General features: G+C 34.2%; 1 protein-coding gene across 1 annotated transcript in view; it reads right to left on the bottom strand.

The window, feature by feature from the left end:
• The window catches only part of CEP290 (centrosomal protein 290), a 102,754-nt gene that overhangs the window by 10,028 nt on the left and 79,991 nt on the right, over positions 1-12,735 (bottom strand). Inside the window, exons 43-48 of the mRNA XM_030819885.1 lie at positions 12,560-12,715; positions 9,463-9,586; positions 4,921-5,055; positions 3,633-3,719; positions 1,760-1,924; positions 817-939 (exon numbers count right to left, since the gene is read on the bottom strand). Coding sequence (XP_030675745.1) covers positions 817-939; positions 1,760-1,924; positions 3,633-3,719; positions 4,921-5,055; positions 9,463-9,586; positions 12,560-12,715 — 790 coding nt within the window. The remainder of the gene's footprint in view (positions 1-816; positions 940-1,759; positions 1,925-3,632; positions 3,720-4,920; positions 5,056-9,462; positions 9,587-12,559; positions 12,716-12,735) is intronic.

The raw sequence follows: 12,735 nt of genomic DNA, 5'->3' as shown, positions 1-12,735 counted from the left end.
TATTCAAAATTATCATTACAAATTGGAAAACATAAATAACCTGGGGCTCTAAATGCTGATTAAAATTTCAATAAATTCAACATTTCTCTCCTTTAAAGAAGCAATATGGCCAATAATAATTAAAACAACAGATCATGAAAATGAGGTCAGAGAAATATATTTAGTTACTAGTGATTACTTTAAATTTGACATTTTGTTCCTCTATATATTTAGAAAAATGGGATAGTTTATACCTTTACACATGTAAAAGATTCTTTGTTTTGACTTCCTAATGCTTACGAGACCTAGCTATAAGCATAAAGTATGTGTAAGTAATGTAGATTATTTCTTTTTCTTGTTTGTTTGAGATGGAATCTCGCTCTGTTGCCCAGGCTGGAGTGTAGTGGTGCGATCTCGGCTAACTGCAACCTCTGCCTCCTGGGTTCAAGTGATTCTCCTGCCTCAGCCTCCCAAGTAGCTGGGACTACAGGCGCCCACCACCACGCCCGGCTAATTTTTTGTATTTTTAGTAGAGACGGGGTTTCACCATGTTAGCCAGGATGGTCTCGATCTCCTGACCTCGTGATCCACCCGCCTCGGCCTCCCAAAGTGCTGGGATTACAGGCATGAGCCACTGCACCCGGCCTAAACATATTAACTTTTATTATCAATGTTTTTCATGGTGGAATGTGATGGCAGCAGGCATAGAAACACAATTCCTCAATCTCTTAATATCTAACTTTATTGACACTCTCATCAAGGATCTACTTTCAGTTTTTCCAAGAGGTATTAAGTAAAATAAAAATCAAAAGTTATAATCAGTCATAAAAGTCATACTTTTTTAAGTTCTTTACGAAGCCTTTCATTTTCAGCAATAATTTTTTCTGTGCCTTTCGTCTTGGATTCATAGTGTATGCTCAACTGATGCCCAAGATGAGCTTTAAGTTTTTCTAATTCAGCCTAGTGAAAAAACAAACAAAATAAAAAGTATATATTATCAAAACAAGGAAATAAAAGATAATCTTATAAACTCATAAATCTTACTTCAAAGTAGTTTTAGAAACCATATTTGATATGATTAGAATTGAAGTCTTCATTTGAATATTAGAACAGAAGTTCCCAACTTTGGCTACACATTAGAATAAATTGATGACTTAAAATAACAACGACAAACATATCTGTGTCAGGACCCACCCTAAAATAATTAAATCAACTTCAGGGATAGGAGCTTGGGCATCTGTATTTTTACAAAGAGACACAGAGGCCGTGGTGGGCGGATCATGAGGTCAGGAGATTGAGACCGTCCTGGTTAACACGGTGAAATCCCATCTCCACTAAAAATACAAAAATTAGCCAGGCGTGGTGGCGGGCACCTGTAGTCCCAGCTACTGGGGGAGGCTGAGGCAGGAGAAGGGCATGAACCCGGGAGGCAGAGCTTGCAGTGAGCCGAGATTGCACCACTGCACTCCAGCCTGGGTGACAGAGCAGGACTCCATCTCAAAAGAAAAAAAAAAAAAAAGAGAGAGAGACAGGTAATTAATCTATGCTGTCAGAGAGAAAAGTGAAAAGTATTGGTCTTGAAATAACAAGAAAGATCAGGTAGACCTAGTCTATAACCCTTAGCCTTGCCTCTCATAAGTTTTATTCTATATGTATAAAATATGTACTGTATTCATTAAGGCCATTTTATATAGTAATGAGCATATTTGAAATTTTCCTAAATAGTAACAAATTAAAACGTAAAATATTCCCCTAAAAATGATCACATTAAAAAAATTACCTTCAATTTTTCATTTTCCTGCTCAATACTAGCCATTTTTTCACTAGTCAATATTCCTGATGCTTTTTTCAACTGTTCATTTTCTCTCTGGACTTTTTCAACTACTTTTTTCATTAAACCAATGGTTTTTTCCAGTTCTGGGATTGTCTTTCCACTTCTACCAGACTACGAAAGAATATGTTAAATCTTTAATCAAATATTTTAGAAAGTATAATACAAAGTACCAACAATACAACAGGCTTATTATACTCAATATTAATAATTCCTGATATTTGAAGTCAAAACTGTATTAATTCAATTCATCCTTAAAACAATTCTGTGAGATAGGAATTATAATTTCCATTTTAAATACAAGAAAACCAAGACTAAGGAAATCTGACATTCCTAAAATCATGCAGCTAATAAGTTAACAGCTTAAATAGTCTAGCCTTGATGTCTGATCAAAATGATTAAGTCTAAATATTCTATTTAGCTAATGTTCTCTCCAGTATATCAGTTTTTCTTTATATGAAATAAAACCACACAAGAGAAATTGTGTCTTTAAAGAGCTTATGAATAATTAAATTTTAATTGCAACATAATAGAGGCAATTTTCTCTAAGAAATGCTATTGCTTAGAAATACAGTTTCTGTTTAATATAAATAGAAGAGATATCTGGAATAAAAAACCTTGAATAAATATATCAACAGAGATGAGTCATCACTTAATAAGTTTAACTGCTTATCATTTAAAATAAAAATAAATTTTAACAGTTTAGCCAAACAGTATGCTTAATTTCTTTTTGCATTTTAGTTAATCATCCATGAATAAGAATAATCCTGAAATACAAACTTTTACATCATTTTAGTATGCACTTTCATAATTAACTTAGATAGAAAAGGTCGAATTAACACATATTTTCACTGATGAAACAAATGTTGCTGTCAGCAAGATATTGTTCTGAATATTTTTCCTTTTTTTTTTTTTTTTTTAAAGATGGGGTCTTGCTCTGTCACCCAGGCTGGAGTACAGTTGTGCGACCACGGCTCACTGTAACCTCCGCCTGCCAGGTTCAAGCAATTCTCCTGCTTCAACCTCCTGAGTAGCTGGGATTACAGGCATGAGCCACCACGCCCAGCTAATTTTCATATTTTTAGTAGAGATGGGGTTTCACCATGTTGGCCAGGCTGGTCTTGAACTCCTGACTTCCAGTGATCTGCCCGCCTCGGCCTCCCAAATTGCTGGGATTACAGGTGTCAGCCACCGCCCCCGGGCTGTTCTGAATATTTTTCTAATAACACATAATATTTTCACTGAATCCATCATATATTTAATATTACTACCAGAATGACTGCATTATGATTGCTTCCATTTATGACACTCAGCAACATGAAATCAGCAGGAGCTTAAGTCTTTGGCCTTGACCTCATAAGCAACATTTATTCATTATATAAGGTGAATAAAAAATAACATAGGGAGAAAATTACAAGAACACAAAAAAAGAGGGGGAGGAACAATATACTTATAAAACATTATACCAAGAAGCTGGGAAGATATCATAACAAATGGTTACAAAATGGCAGCATTGGACCAAGGACCAGTTAGCAGTTACCTCCATAAACAAAAGTATTCCTGGAAGTTAAATGTTTTCAAGGTATGGAGGCATATTCAATAAAAAGAGAGATGAGAGTACGTAAGATATAACAGATGATAAAATACATTAATTTGAGACACACAGAAATGCTTACTGTTTTATATTACAGATGCAGAATAAAAACTGAAACTATAGGGCACTTGTAGAGGCATATCAGTACTTTTACAATATATCTAAACTTTTCATTTCTGGCTTATCACTGCTGAAACCAAAACAAATGTATGGTAAATTCTCACATACCCCTCTAACATGGCCAAGTTTCCGCTCAACTTCTGCTTTTTCTTTCTTAAGAAATTCACACATTTCCTTCAAATCTCTGACTTGATTCTGAAAGATAACAAGCAAACATGTAATAATTTAACATAGCTACAGCCATTGAAAAGAAAAGGCAAACAATTCATGTGAACCATCAATCTCTTCACTATATTGCCAAATCAAATAATTGGGTCTCTATACTAATGAGGAAGATTTTGAACTAAGACATTAAATTAATACAAGAATACTGTGTATATGAAATATAGAAGTATTTCCCACTTTATTGTCTGATGCAATAATACAAATTTAGAATTCTGATTTTAACTGTCTCATATATTGCACATATAGATCCTTACCCAAATGTACACAGCAAAAGGCAAATGAACGTCTAACATTGGTTCTATCAATGTAAAAACCAGAATAAGAAGCAGTACCAAAAAAAGGGAAAAAAAAGTGTGAAAAAAATGGCAGATTAGTGCCCTGAGTAAATAAATAAATAAATAAAGAGTGAGAAGTAAGACTTAGCTTAACTATATCATTACCAGTGGAATTAAAAGATTGCTAACATTCTAGATTAGAAAACAGAACTGAAGCAATTAGCTAGCCAAAAGAATAAAAGCTTCCCATAAATAGGGTAAGACTTGGAAAACCAAAGATTAAAAAATCATTACTAATATCAGAATAAAGTAAAATTTCTAAAAGAAACAAATTATTCTTATATTTTACAGTGTGATAATTTTTAATGAAATATACCACGTATCTTCCCACCTTAGGACATCTGAACTTGCTATTTCTGTTGTCTGTAATTATTTTTCTAGTATCTGTATGACTCACTTCCTTTATCTCTCCTTAGCTCTCTGTTCATATATCATCTTATTAAGGGAAGACCTCCCTTACTACTCTATTTTCAGTTACACCCCTTCCCTCTCCCCATAATCTTTACACCAGTCATGCTTTATTTCTCTCCTTAGCACTAACATCAGATGACATACTATTTAGTGACTTGTTTATTGTCAGCCTTCTCCACTAGAACGTAAGTCCCAAGAGTATAAGGAATTTTTTGACTGCTGTTTCCCAGCACCTGCAGGAGTGTTTGATAAAAAGTAGGCCTTCAACAAATAAATGCTAAAGAGCAAATGTATAAAGTATACCACCACCATGATATATTAGGAATATGCATTTTTGACTTCTTAATAAGCTAATAAAAGTAAACATAACAACTAAGGAAGGAGTTTTAGGCATTAGATTTCCTAATAAAAAACATTAAATTCACCTTTAATCTTGGCAAATCTTTATTTGCTTGTTCAAGCTGAAATTTCAGTTCAATATTTTCAGATGACAACTTCAAGTTTTCCTTCTGAAGCTCCTGTTCTCTCTGACAATGATCATCTGACCCTATTCCTGAAATCTTCAGGGAAATGAAATTAGGAATATTTTTAAAGTTTAATAAATAAAAGCCATAAAAGACATACTGGATAAGAAAATACTGTCAAAAGGTAACTTTTTTTCCTCAAAGGAATATGAGAAAATCAGAGTGTTCTGGAGAAAGCCAAAAATAAGTAAGTTAGAATACAAAACTTGCAGAACAAAAGTTTGTAATATGGTTTGTTTTAATCACAATGGAAGCAAAGCAAGTATGACTTAATATTGTCCACACATATAATGCCTTCATGTATAATTTCATAATGGTTAAACTGATTTATGGTGGTTTTACTAGTCCAAAATAAAGCATGATTGTTATCTAACCGTTATGGGTTGAACTGTGCTCCCTTTACCCTCCACATTTATATATTAAAATCATAATTTCCAGTACCTCAGAATGTGACTTTATTTGGAGACTGAGTCTTTACAGAGGTATTCAAGTTAAAATGAGATTTTAGGGTAAACCCTATTCGACTATGACTGGTATCCTTATGAAAAGAGAAAATTTGGGGATTTAGACACAGAGACATGTACAGAAGGAAGATGATATGAAGAAACAGGGAAAAGATGGACATTTATAAGCCAAGGAGAGAGGCTTGGGAAAGATCTTTCCCTCTGACTGTTCAGAGGAAATCAACCCTGCTGATTTCTTGATTTTGGACTTCTAGGTCTCCAGAACTAAGACCATAAATTTCTATTGTTTAAGCCACCAAATCTGTAGTAGTCTGTTACAGCCACCTTAGCAAATGAATACACTGGGCTACAAAAGAACTGCCATAATTCTTTACTCCTTCGGAAAGCTCTCCTTCATTCTTTGAGCTAAAGTAATGGTTCCCTCTTTGAAAACCATTAATATTATATTTTCATTTCTTTTGACCTGAATCTACATTGGGTCATTATTTATGTTCATTGTTACTTTTCATTCTAAACTTTATTTTTTTAAACTGTGCTTAATTATATTTTTCTATGCATTTTTCTATAAATTAGAATACTACCTACCTCATAGGACTGTTATAAGCATCATAGGAAATAATTTTTTTTAATTATTCAGCACAACTTTCGTTTTTTCCTCCTTTCTCTCTCTATTGGCTTGATGGGCTGTAAAGTCAGTTACTCCACTGACATTATGGGTCTTAAAATATATTATTATAAAATACCTATTACACACGACTTTATAACATCTTTTAGATCCAATGACTGCATGTGTCCATCTGATTTTTGTTTGAGGAGATGTGTGTGCATATGCACATATGTAGTAGCAAAAAAAAGAAGACAAACATTTTTGTTGATATATGTAAATCACAGGAATACATTTCCACTTAATAAGAAAGCCCAAGTATACATTCAAATGCTACCACTATTAGGTTAATACTAGGCAAATTCTACTGCTACAGTTTATAAATGAAGGCATTAGACAGGGTAACTTTTAAGGTTATTTCAGACATGGACATCTGTGATTTCCTGTCCCTGAGCTCTTCTATCTCCCAAACTTCCTGTCTTCTGTGGTTCCTATTTGATTCAGCAAATGATAAACACCTATGAATATCACTGATTGGTAGATATAAAATATATTAAATATTACAGTAGAGGGTAATTCTATCTAACAGATCTCACATGAGGATATTTTTAACACATTTCTCACTAAAATATGATGCAGTTACTATTAGTGATTATGGATCATTTTTTTCCCTAGAATTTTGAAATAATAAAACTAAAGGTATTCGTTGAGATTGTCCAAATTTCTGAAAAATAAATTCTAATGAAACTCTCTCTTGTAAACAGAATTCTTGTATAATGAACTTCATGAGACTTCCAAACTCTTACAGAAGAATAATCCGGTTAAAAGCCATAAACTACTTAAAATCAAATTCTTAGTGGATAGGAGTTAGAGATAATGCATAGTGGAAGTCTCAAATTCTTATTTATTAGCACGTGAAAAAAAGTGTTATGAATTAAATCACTTTCAGCCATTTTCTCTTAACATAGATATTTAATTTTAGTTGATGTTTCCATGACAGGTGACTGGAATATCTGAGGTAGACAGTATAAAGAAAAAAACGATAAATGCTAAACAAATTTTTGTTCTGTACCTCAATGTAAGCTAGCCAAAAGTAGTATATACATAAAAAGTCCATAAACTGTAGAGTTAGACTAATATTCTGCAAAGTGCTTTTTGTTTGTTTGTTTTTGTTTGAGACAGAGTCTTGTTCTGTTGCCCAGGCTGGAGTGCAGTGGCACAATCTTAGCTCACTATAACCTCAAACTCCTGGGCTCAAGTGATCCGCCCACCTCTGCCTCCTGAGTAGCTAGGACTACAGGTGTGCACAATCACACCCAGCTAATTGTTTTTTTTTTTTTTTTTTTTTTTTGGTAGAGATGGGGTCTCTCAAGGCTGGTCTTTGACTCCTGGCCTCAAGTGCTCCTGCTGCCTTGGCCTCCCAAAGTGCTGGAATTGCAGGCATGAGCCACTTTACCCAGCCTATGTGAAAAATATACTTAGGCACACAGCCTAACACCATTTATCATTACCATTATTATTATTTTAGAGACAGGTCTCACTCTGTTGCCCAGTCTGGAGTGCAATAGGGCAATGTAACATCGAACTCCCGGGCTCAAATGATCCTCCCACCTCAGCCTCCCTAATAGCTAGGATTACAAATTTGTTCCACCACATCTGTCTAAATTTTTTGTAGAGACAGGGTCTGGCTATGCTGCCCAAGCTGATCTCAAACTCTTGGCCTCAAGCAATCTTCCTGGCCCTGCCTCCCAAAGTGATTAAATGAGTAAGCCACAGCATCCTGCCTGAGCCTAACACAATATAGACAGCAACACATCCAAGTTTCTTTTTCTCATTATAACAAAAGTATCTGTTATAAAACATGGCAAAAAAAGCCACTGAAGGAACTTAGTATATATCTTAGGACGTTGTACAACACTGTAACAAAATTTTACTGATACAATTTGCTGTAGTGAGATCTTACTTCTAAATACAGCTGGATGGATTAGAAGTTTGTAAGGCAAAACAATCACCTCTAAAGTGCCTTATTTTTGCTATTCATTTATCTAATATAACATTAAGTGAACACCAATTGTAAAAAAAAAAGCACTAAATTAGAAATGCATATTCACTAATTTTTGTAGGAACTAATCAAAAGTTAGAGCTTAAGATAAAGTTTACTAATAGTTAATGCTTTTTCTAAATCTTACACACTTTTCCATTTGCACTATATATGTATGTAAGCTACTTACTATAAGAAAATTCAGTTAACAAAGAAAGAAAGGACGGCCATGTATCCAAACCAGGGACGCGTCCTTTCTTGGCTGGACTGATGCATCAGTTTCATCGCCTGCCTGTGCATCATCCTCAGCACACTGAGCCACTGCATCAGTGTCACATAATCACAGTCCTCCATAGCAGATTCTACGGATCCATGTAGTTGTTGTGACTCACATTTTCAGCTATGTGTCTCTTTCCTTTCTCACTCTTGCCTATCTTATTCTCTTCCTCATTTTTATGTTTATCATTTTGACAACATTCTTGATTAATTTTACCAACCTTAGGATCTTAGTTCATTTTCAAAAAGGGAGTTAAAATCTGCCAACTTACCATTTGTTGATGTAAATTGACTTTATTTATTGTTTGGTCTTGACTCTGATTTATTTAACTCAATAGGATCTAAAATATGTTCTAATTTGTATTTTTCATCATTACTCTAATACCATAGAATATTTCTAGGTACCCAATTAGGTAAGTCATCATTGGTACCTAGTCTCTTACCATTTTTAATTCTGAGTATTGCCATGATCTTTTTTGGTTCTGAACAAAGTGTTTCTTTTGTGAAAAATATCATGCCCTTGTATTTATTAATAATGGTAACAAGGATAGAAAACATAGTTGTATCACACACCTGATTCTGCTTAAGGTGGAAGAATGAAGAAACATGAAAAGAAAAAAGAAACAAAAATAATACACTAAATATTTAAAAAATCCAACAAATAATTTTACATTAATGATTAATGAGGTTTTATAAGCTAAAAATATACCATAAATATCTGAATGAAAACAGTCTTGGAACATGTTTTCCTATTTTATTTAACCGTATACTGCTGCTACAGCAAAATACATAACGATAACTACAGATTTAAAATTTCTAGAAATCATTTATGAGTTTTATGAAAAGCTTAAGAATCTTAAGTTTACTGTTACTATATTAAAAAGGATTAAATAAATTATTACACATCACTACCTGTTAAAAATAAAAGTTGAATTTACTGTATTACTATTAATGAGAAAGATGTAATGCTTTTGGCCAGATTAAGAAAGAAGTTGATTTTACTTTCATGCATTTAAACATGGAAAAAAGAAAAAAAATAATAAAAGATATACACTTACTGAAGGCTTAGAATATGTATCCTTTGAAAACTGTTTTTCTAAAGCATGAAGTTTTTCTTGGAGGTATCTATTTTGTAAATGTAAATCTTCTACAACAGAATCTCGAGGAAGAGCTTGGTGGGCCCTAGGAACAACAATCACAGACTCTTTACTATTCACATTTCATCTTTTTTCTGTTGTACTATATAAAAATACAAGATAGAAAAAAAAAGTTCAGTGTGTTTATTAACACTATATTTATTTTAAATTCTTCAAACCTTCTAAACTTTACAACAAATAAATTACGATATCAAAATTAGTATTATAAAATAATCATCTACAGAGCATTCACTGAAGGCCTCCTTTAAATGATGAGTCAAAAAGTATATTTTGATTTACTGAAATACATTAACATTTTTAAAGAACAGGCATCTATTTATATGGAATTACATAAGATAGTTAAACTAAAATACTCACTATTTTAAAACATTATATAATAACTGCATAATATCCATGGTCTTCTCAAGAAGCTCAAGGATCTAAAAAGACTCTCAATGATTTCAGATAATCATTTAACACTTCAAGTCTAAAAACATCCGCTTGACCTACAAGACCCTCCATGGTTTGCCACCTCCACATCTATCCAACCTTATTGTCCAGGAGTGTACCTCTACTTAGGTAAATACAAATTCACTCTTACCCATACATGAAACATTTACTCTTGCCTCTTATCTCTGCTAGGGTTCTCCTCTTTGATATGCCCCTCCTCTTTAATATCTAGATGATTCTTAAAATCTAGAAATTCAAACTAGAGTTCAGAGAGAAGACAAATTCAATCTTTTCTATATTCTCCAATTACTTCAGCCCGCATGAACTCACATTATTAGAGAAAAAAAAAGAGCCTCCAAAAGTAATAGCAGGTTTCAAAACTAAAATTTGATCCTTGTAAAACCTGCAAAGAATAAAAGTGTTTTGTTTTGAACATATGTTTAGACAAAGAAAAACACGGAGGGGAAATATCCACTGCTGGAACAAGAGAGTAACTATAAACAGATGTCAAGAGAAAGAAAAATTCCTCAATAATTTGTTTTTTCCCTATAAACTTCTAAAAGATTTTTAGGAAATGGTAACTTAGAAGGAAAAGGAAAGAATGTGGATTAGAAGCTCATGAGTGTTCGTTTAAATAAGTTCAACTTCGTATGTTCACATCACATTCATAATGACACAATAGTAAACAGACATTAACACAGACTAATGAATGTAATTTTTGAAGATAAATAGAAAATGTGTATTTACAAAGGGTAAATATTGTCATATCCAAATGTTGCTGGTAGATATCAGCCCTTTACAAAGATCAGTAATATGGTCACAGATCATTTGTAAATACAAAGAAGAAAAAATAGCAAATCACATAAAACCAGCTGAAGTTTACCTTGGAAGAAATGAGCAAAACCGAAGATTAAATAGTTTTAGCTGTTGTTAGAAGAAAATTAAAAAGTTTTAAATGTTAACACATGATTTTATTTTGCTTTTCATGACTGTGACTATATCAGAAGAAAAAAAAAAGATATAACTTGGAAAGAGATTGTAAAGCACACACACACACAAAAATCTCAAAGGCTCTGCTAAGAAATGACATCGGGTGATGCAGGGCAGGGGCGTCTGGTTCCAGGTACAATGGAGTAAATACATTCAATCTTCTCTCTCCTAAATGCATAGTGCAACCATTTGAGGACTTTGCAAAGGAGTAGAAGGCAGATTACAATAGAATACCAGAACTTAAAATAGCAGCAAACAGGTGATGAGTTCACCTTTTCTTTTATTCTGTTACTGCCTGCCCTGAAGACATTATTTGAAACCTGAAGATGGGTGTCTGCACTGACGGAGAGAGCTCCAGGTAAAGCTTCTAATTCTAGCTCAAGTAAAGAGAAAGGGAATCTTTTAACACTCAAGAGAGAATATGAAAACACCTCACTTTTTTTTTCTTCTATCTGTTCTTTCATACCCCAACCCTTAAGCCATCCCATAGCAGTGGTAATAGAGGCTGCAATGGGAACTCATAGAAGCTAATATTTTTTGGGAGGGAAATCTTCTCCAATTGGTAGAGCTATGATACTAAGAGGGTAAGGTAGAAGTCGTTTTTTTCTTCCTCTTTCTACTCTCCTCTTGCTTGCTTGGCTGCAAAGTGTGCAATTCCTGAAGTACACGGCATCGCTGGGTAACTAAAGCCCCAAATGGAAATCCCTAAGGAAATAAAGTATCAGAGAGATGGCGAAGAGGGAGGAGCTCAAGAAAGGGACCCTATAAAGTTGTTTATGAACTTCTGGGCTCACTCTTGAGCTGCAAATGTATGGATCGATCCTAATCAGAATACCAAAGTTTCTAAGAACTGAACTACTAGTACATAGCTCACATACCAGACCACCTATTGTGAGGTACACAGGCAGGACAGATCTGAAGAGTATTGTAAAGGCTTTGAAAAATGGAACCACAGGCCAGGCACGGTGGCTCACGCCTGTAATCCCAGCACTTTGGGAGGCCGAGGCGGGCGGATCACGAGGTCAGGAGATCGAGACCGTCCTAGCTAACACAGTGAAACCCCGTCTCTACTAAAAATACAAAAAATTAGCCGGGCAAGGTGGCGGGCGCCTGTAGTCCCAGCTACTCGGGAGGCTGAGGCAGGAGAATGGCGTGAACCCTGGGGGGCGGAGCCTGCAGTGAGCCGAGATCGAGCCACTGCACTCCAGCCTGGGTGACAGCGAGACTCTGTCTCAAAAAAAAAATTTAAAAAAAAATGAAAAATGGAATCACAGCCCAAGAAATGAGGTTGGAACTTGTGGCCTGAACCTAATTAGACCGATTGCATGCTAAAACAAAAGTATCTACATTTTCTCATAGAATTTAAATAAGAATGAGAGTCTCACAACATAATATTCAAAAGATCAAAAATACAATCCAAAATTATGTGGCATATGAAGAACCAGGAATATCTCAATTCACATGGGAAAAGACAACATAACCCAAGCTTAAGACAACACACATTTATTATTTCAATTTCCAGGGGTCAACCAGTTTTTCTTCATTATAATGGGTAGAACATTTCCATCTAATAGCTTACCTCATATACAATATATCATTTTCTAAGTCAAGATTTCTCTTTTTTAATTCTTCCAATTCTTTTTCTGACTCCAAAGCTCGTATTCCCAAAACCTGATCAACCGTCATGCCAGTTGTTTTTAGTTTCCTCTGCAAAGTAAGTTTCTCTTTATCGGCTCTGTGGAATTTAATATAGAA

This window comes from Nomascus leucogenys, chromosome 10, assembly GCF_006542625.1.
Source record: "Nomascus leucogenys isolate Asia chromosome 10, Asia_NLE_v1, whole genome shotgun sequence".
Classification (NCBI taxonomy): Eukaryota; Metazoa; Chordata; class Mammalia; order Primates; family Hylobatidae; genus Nomascus; species Nomascus leucogenys.
Note: the sequence above shows the minus strand (reverse complement) of the source record. Positions and strands in the feature narration are given on the sequence as shown.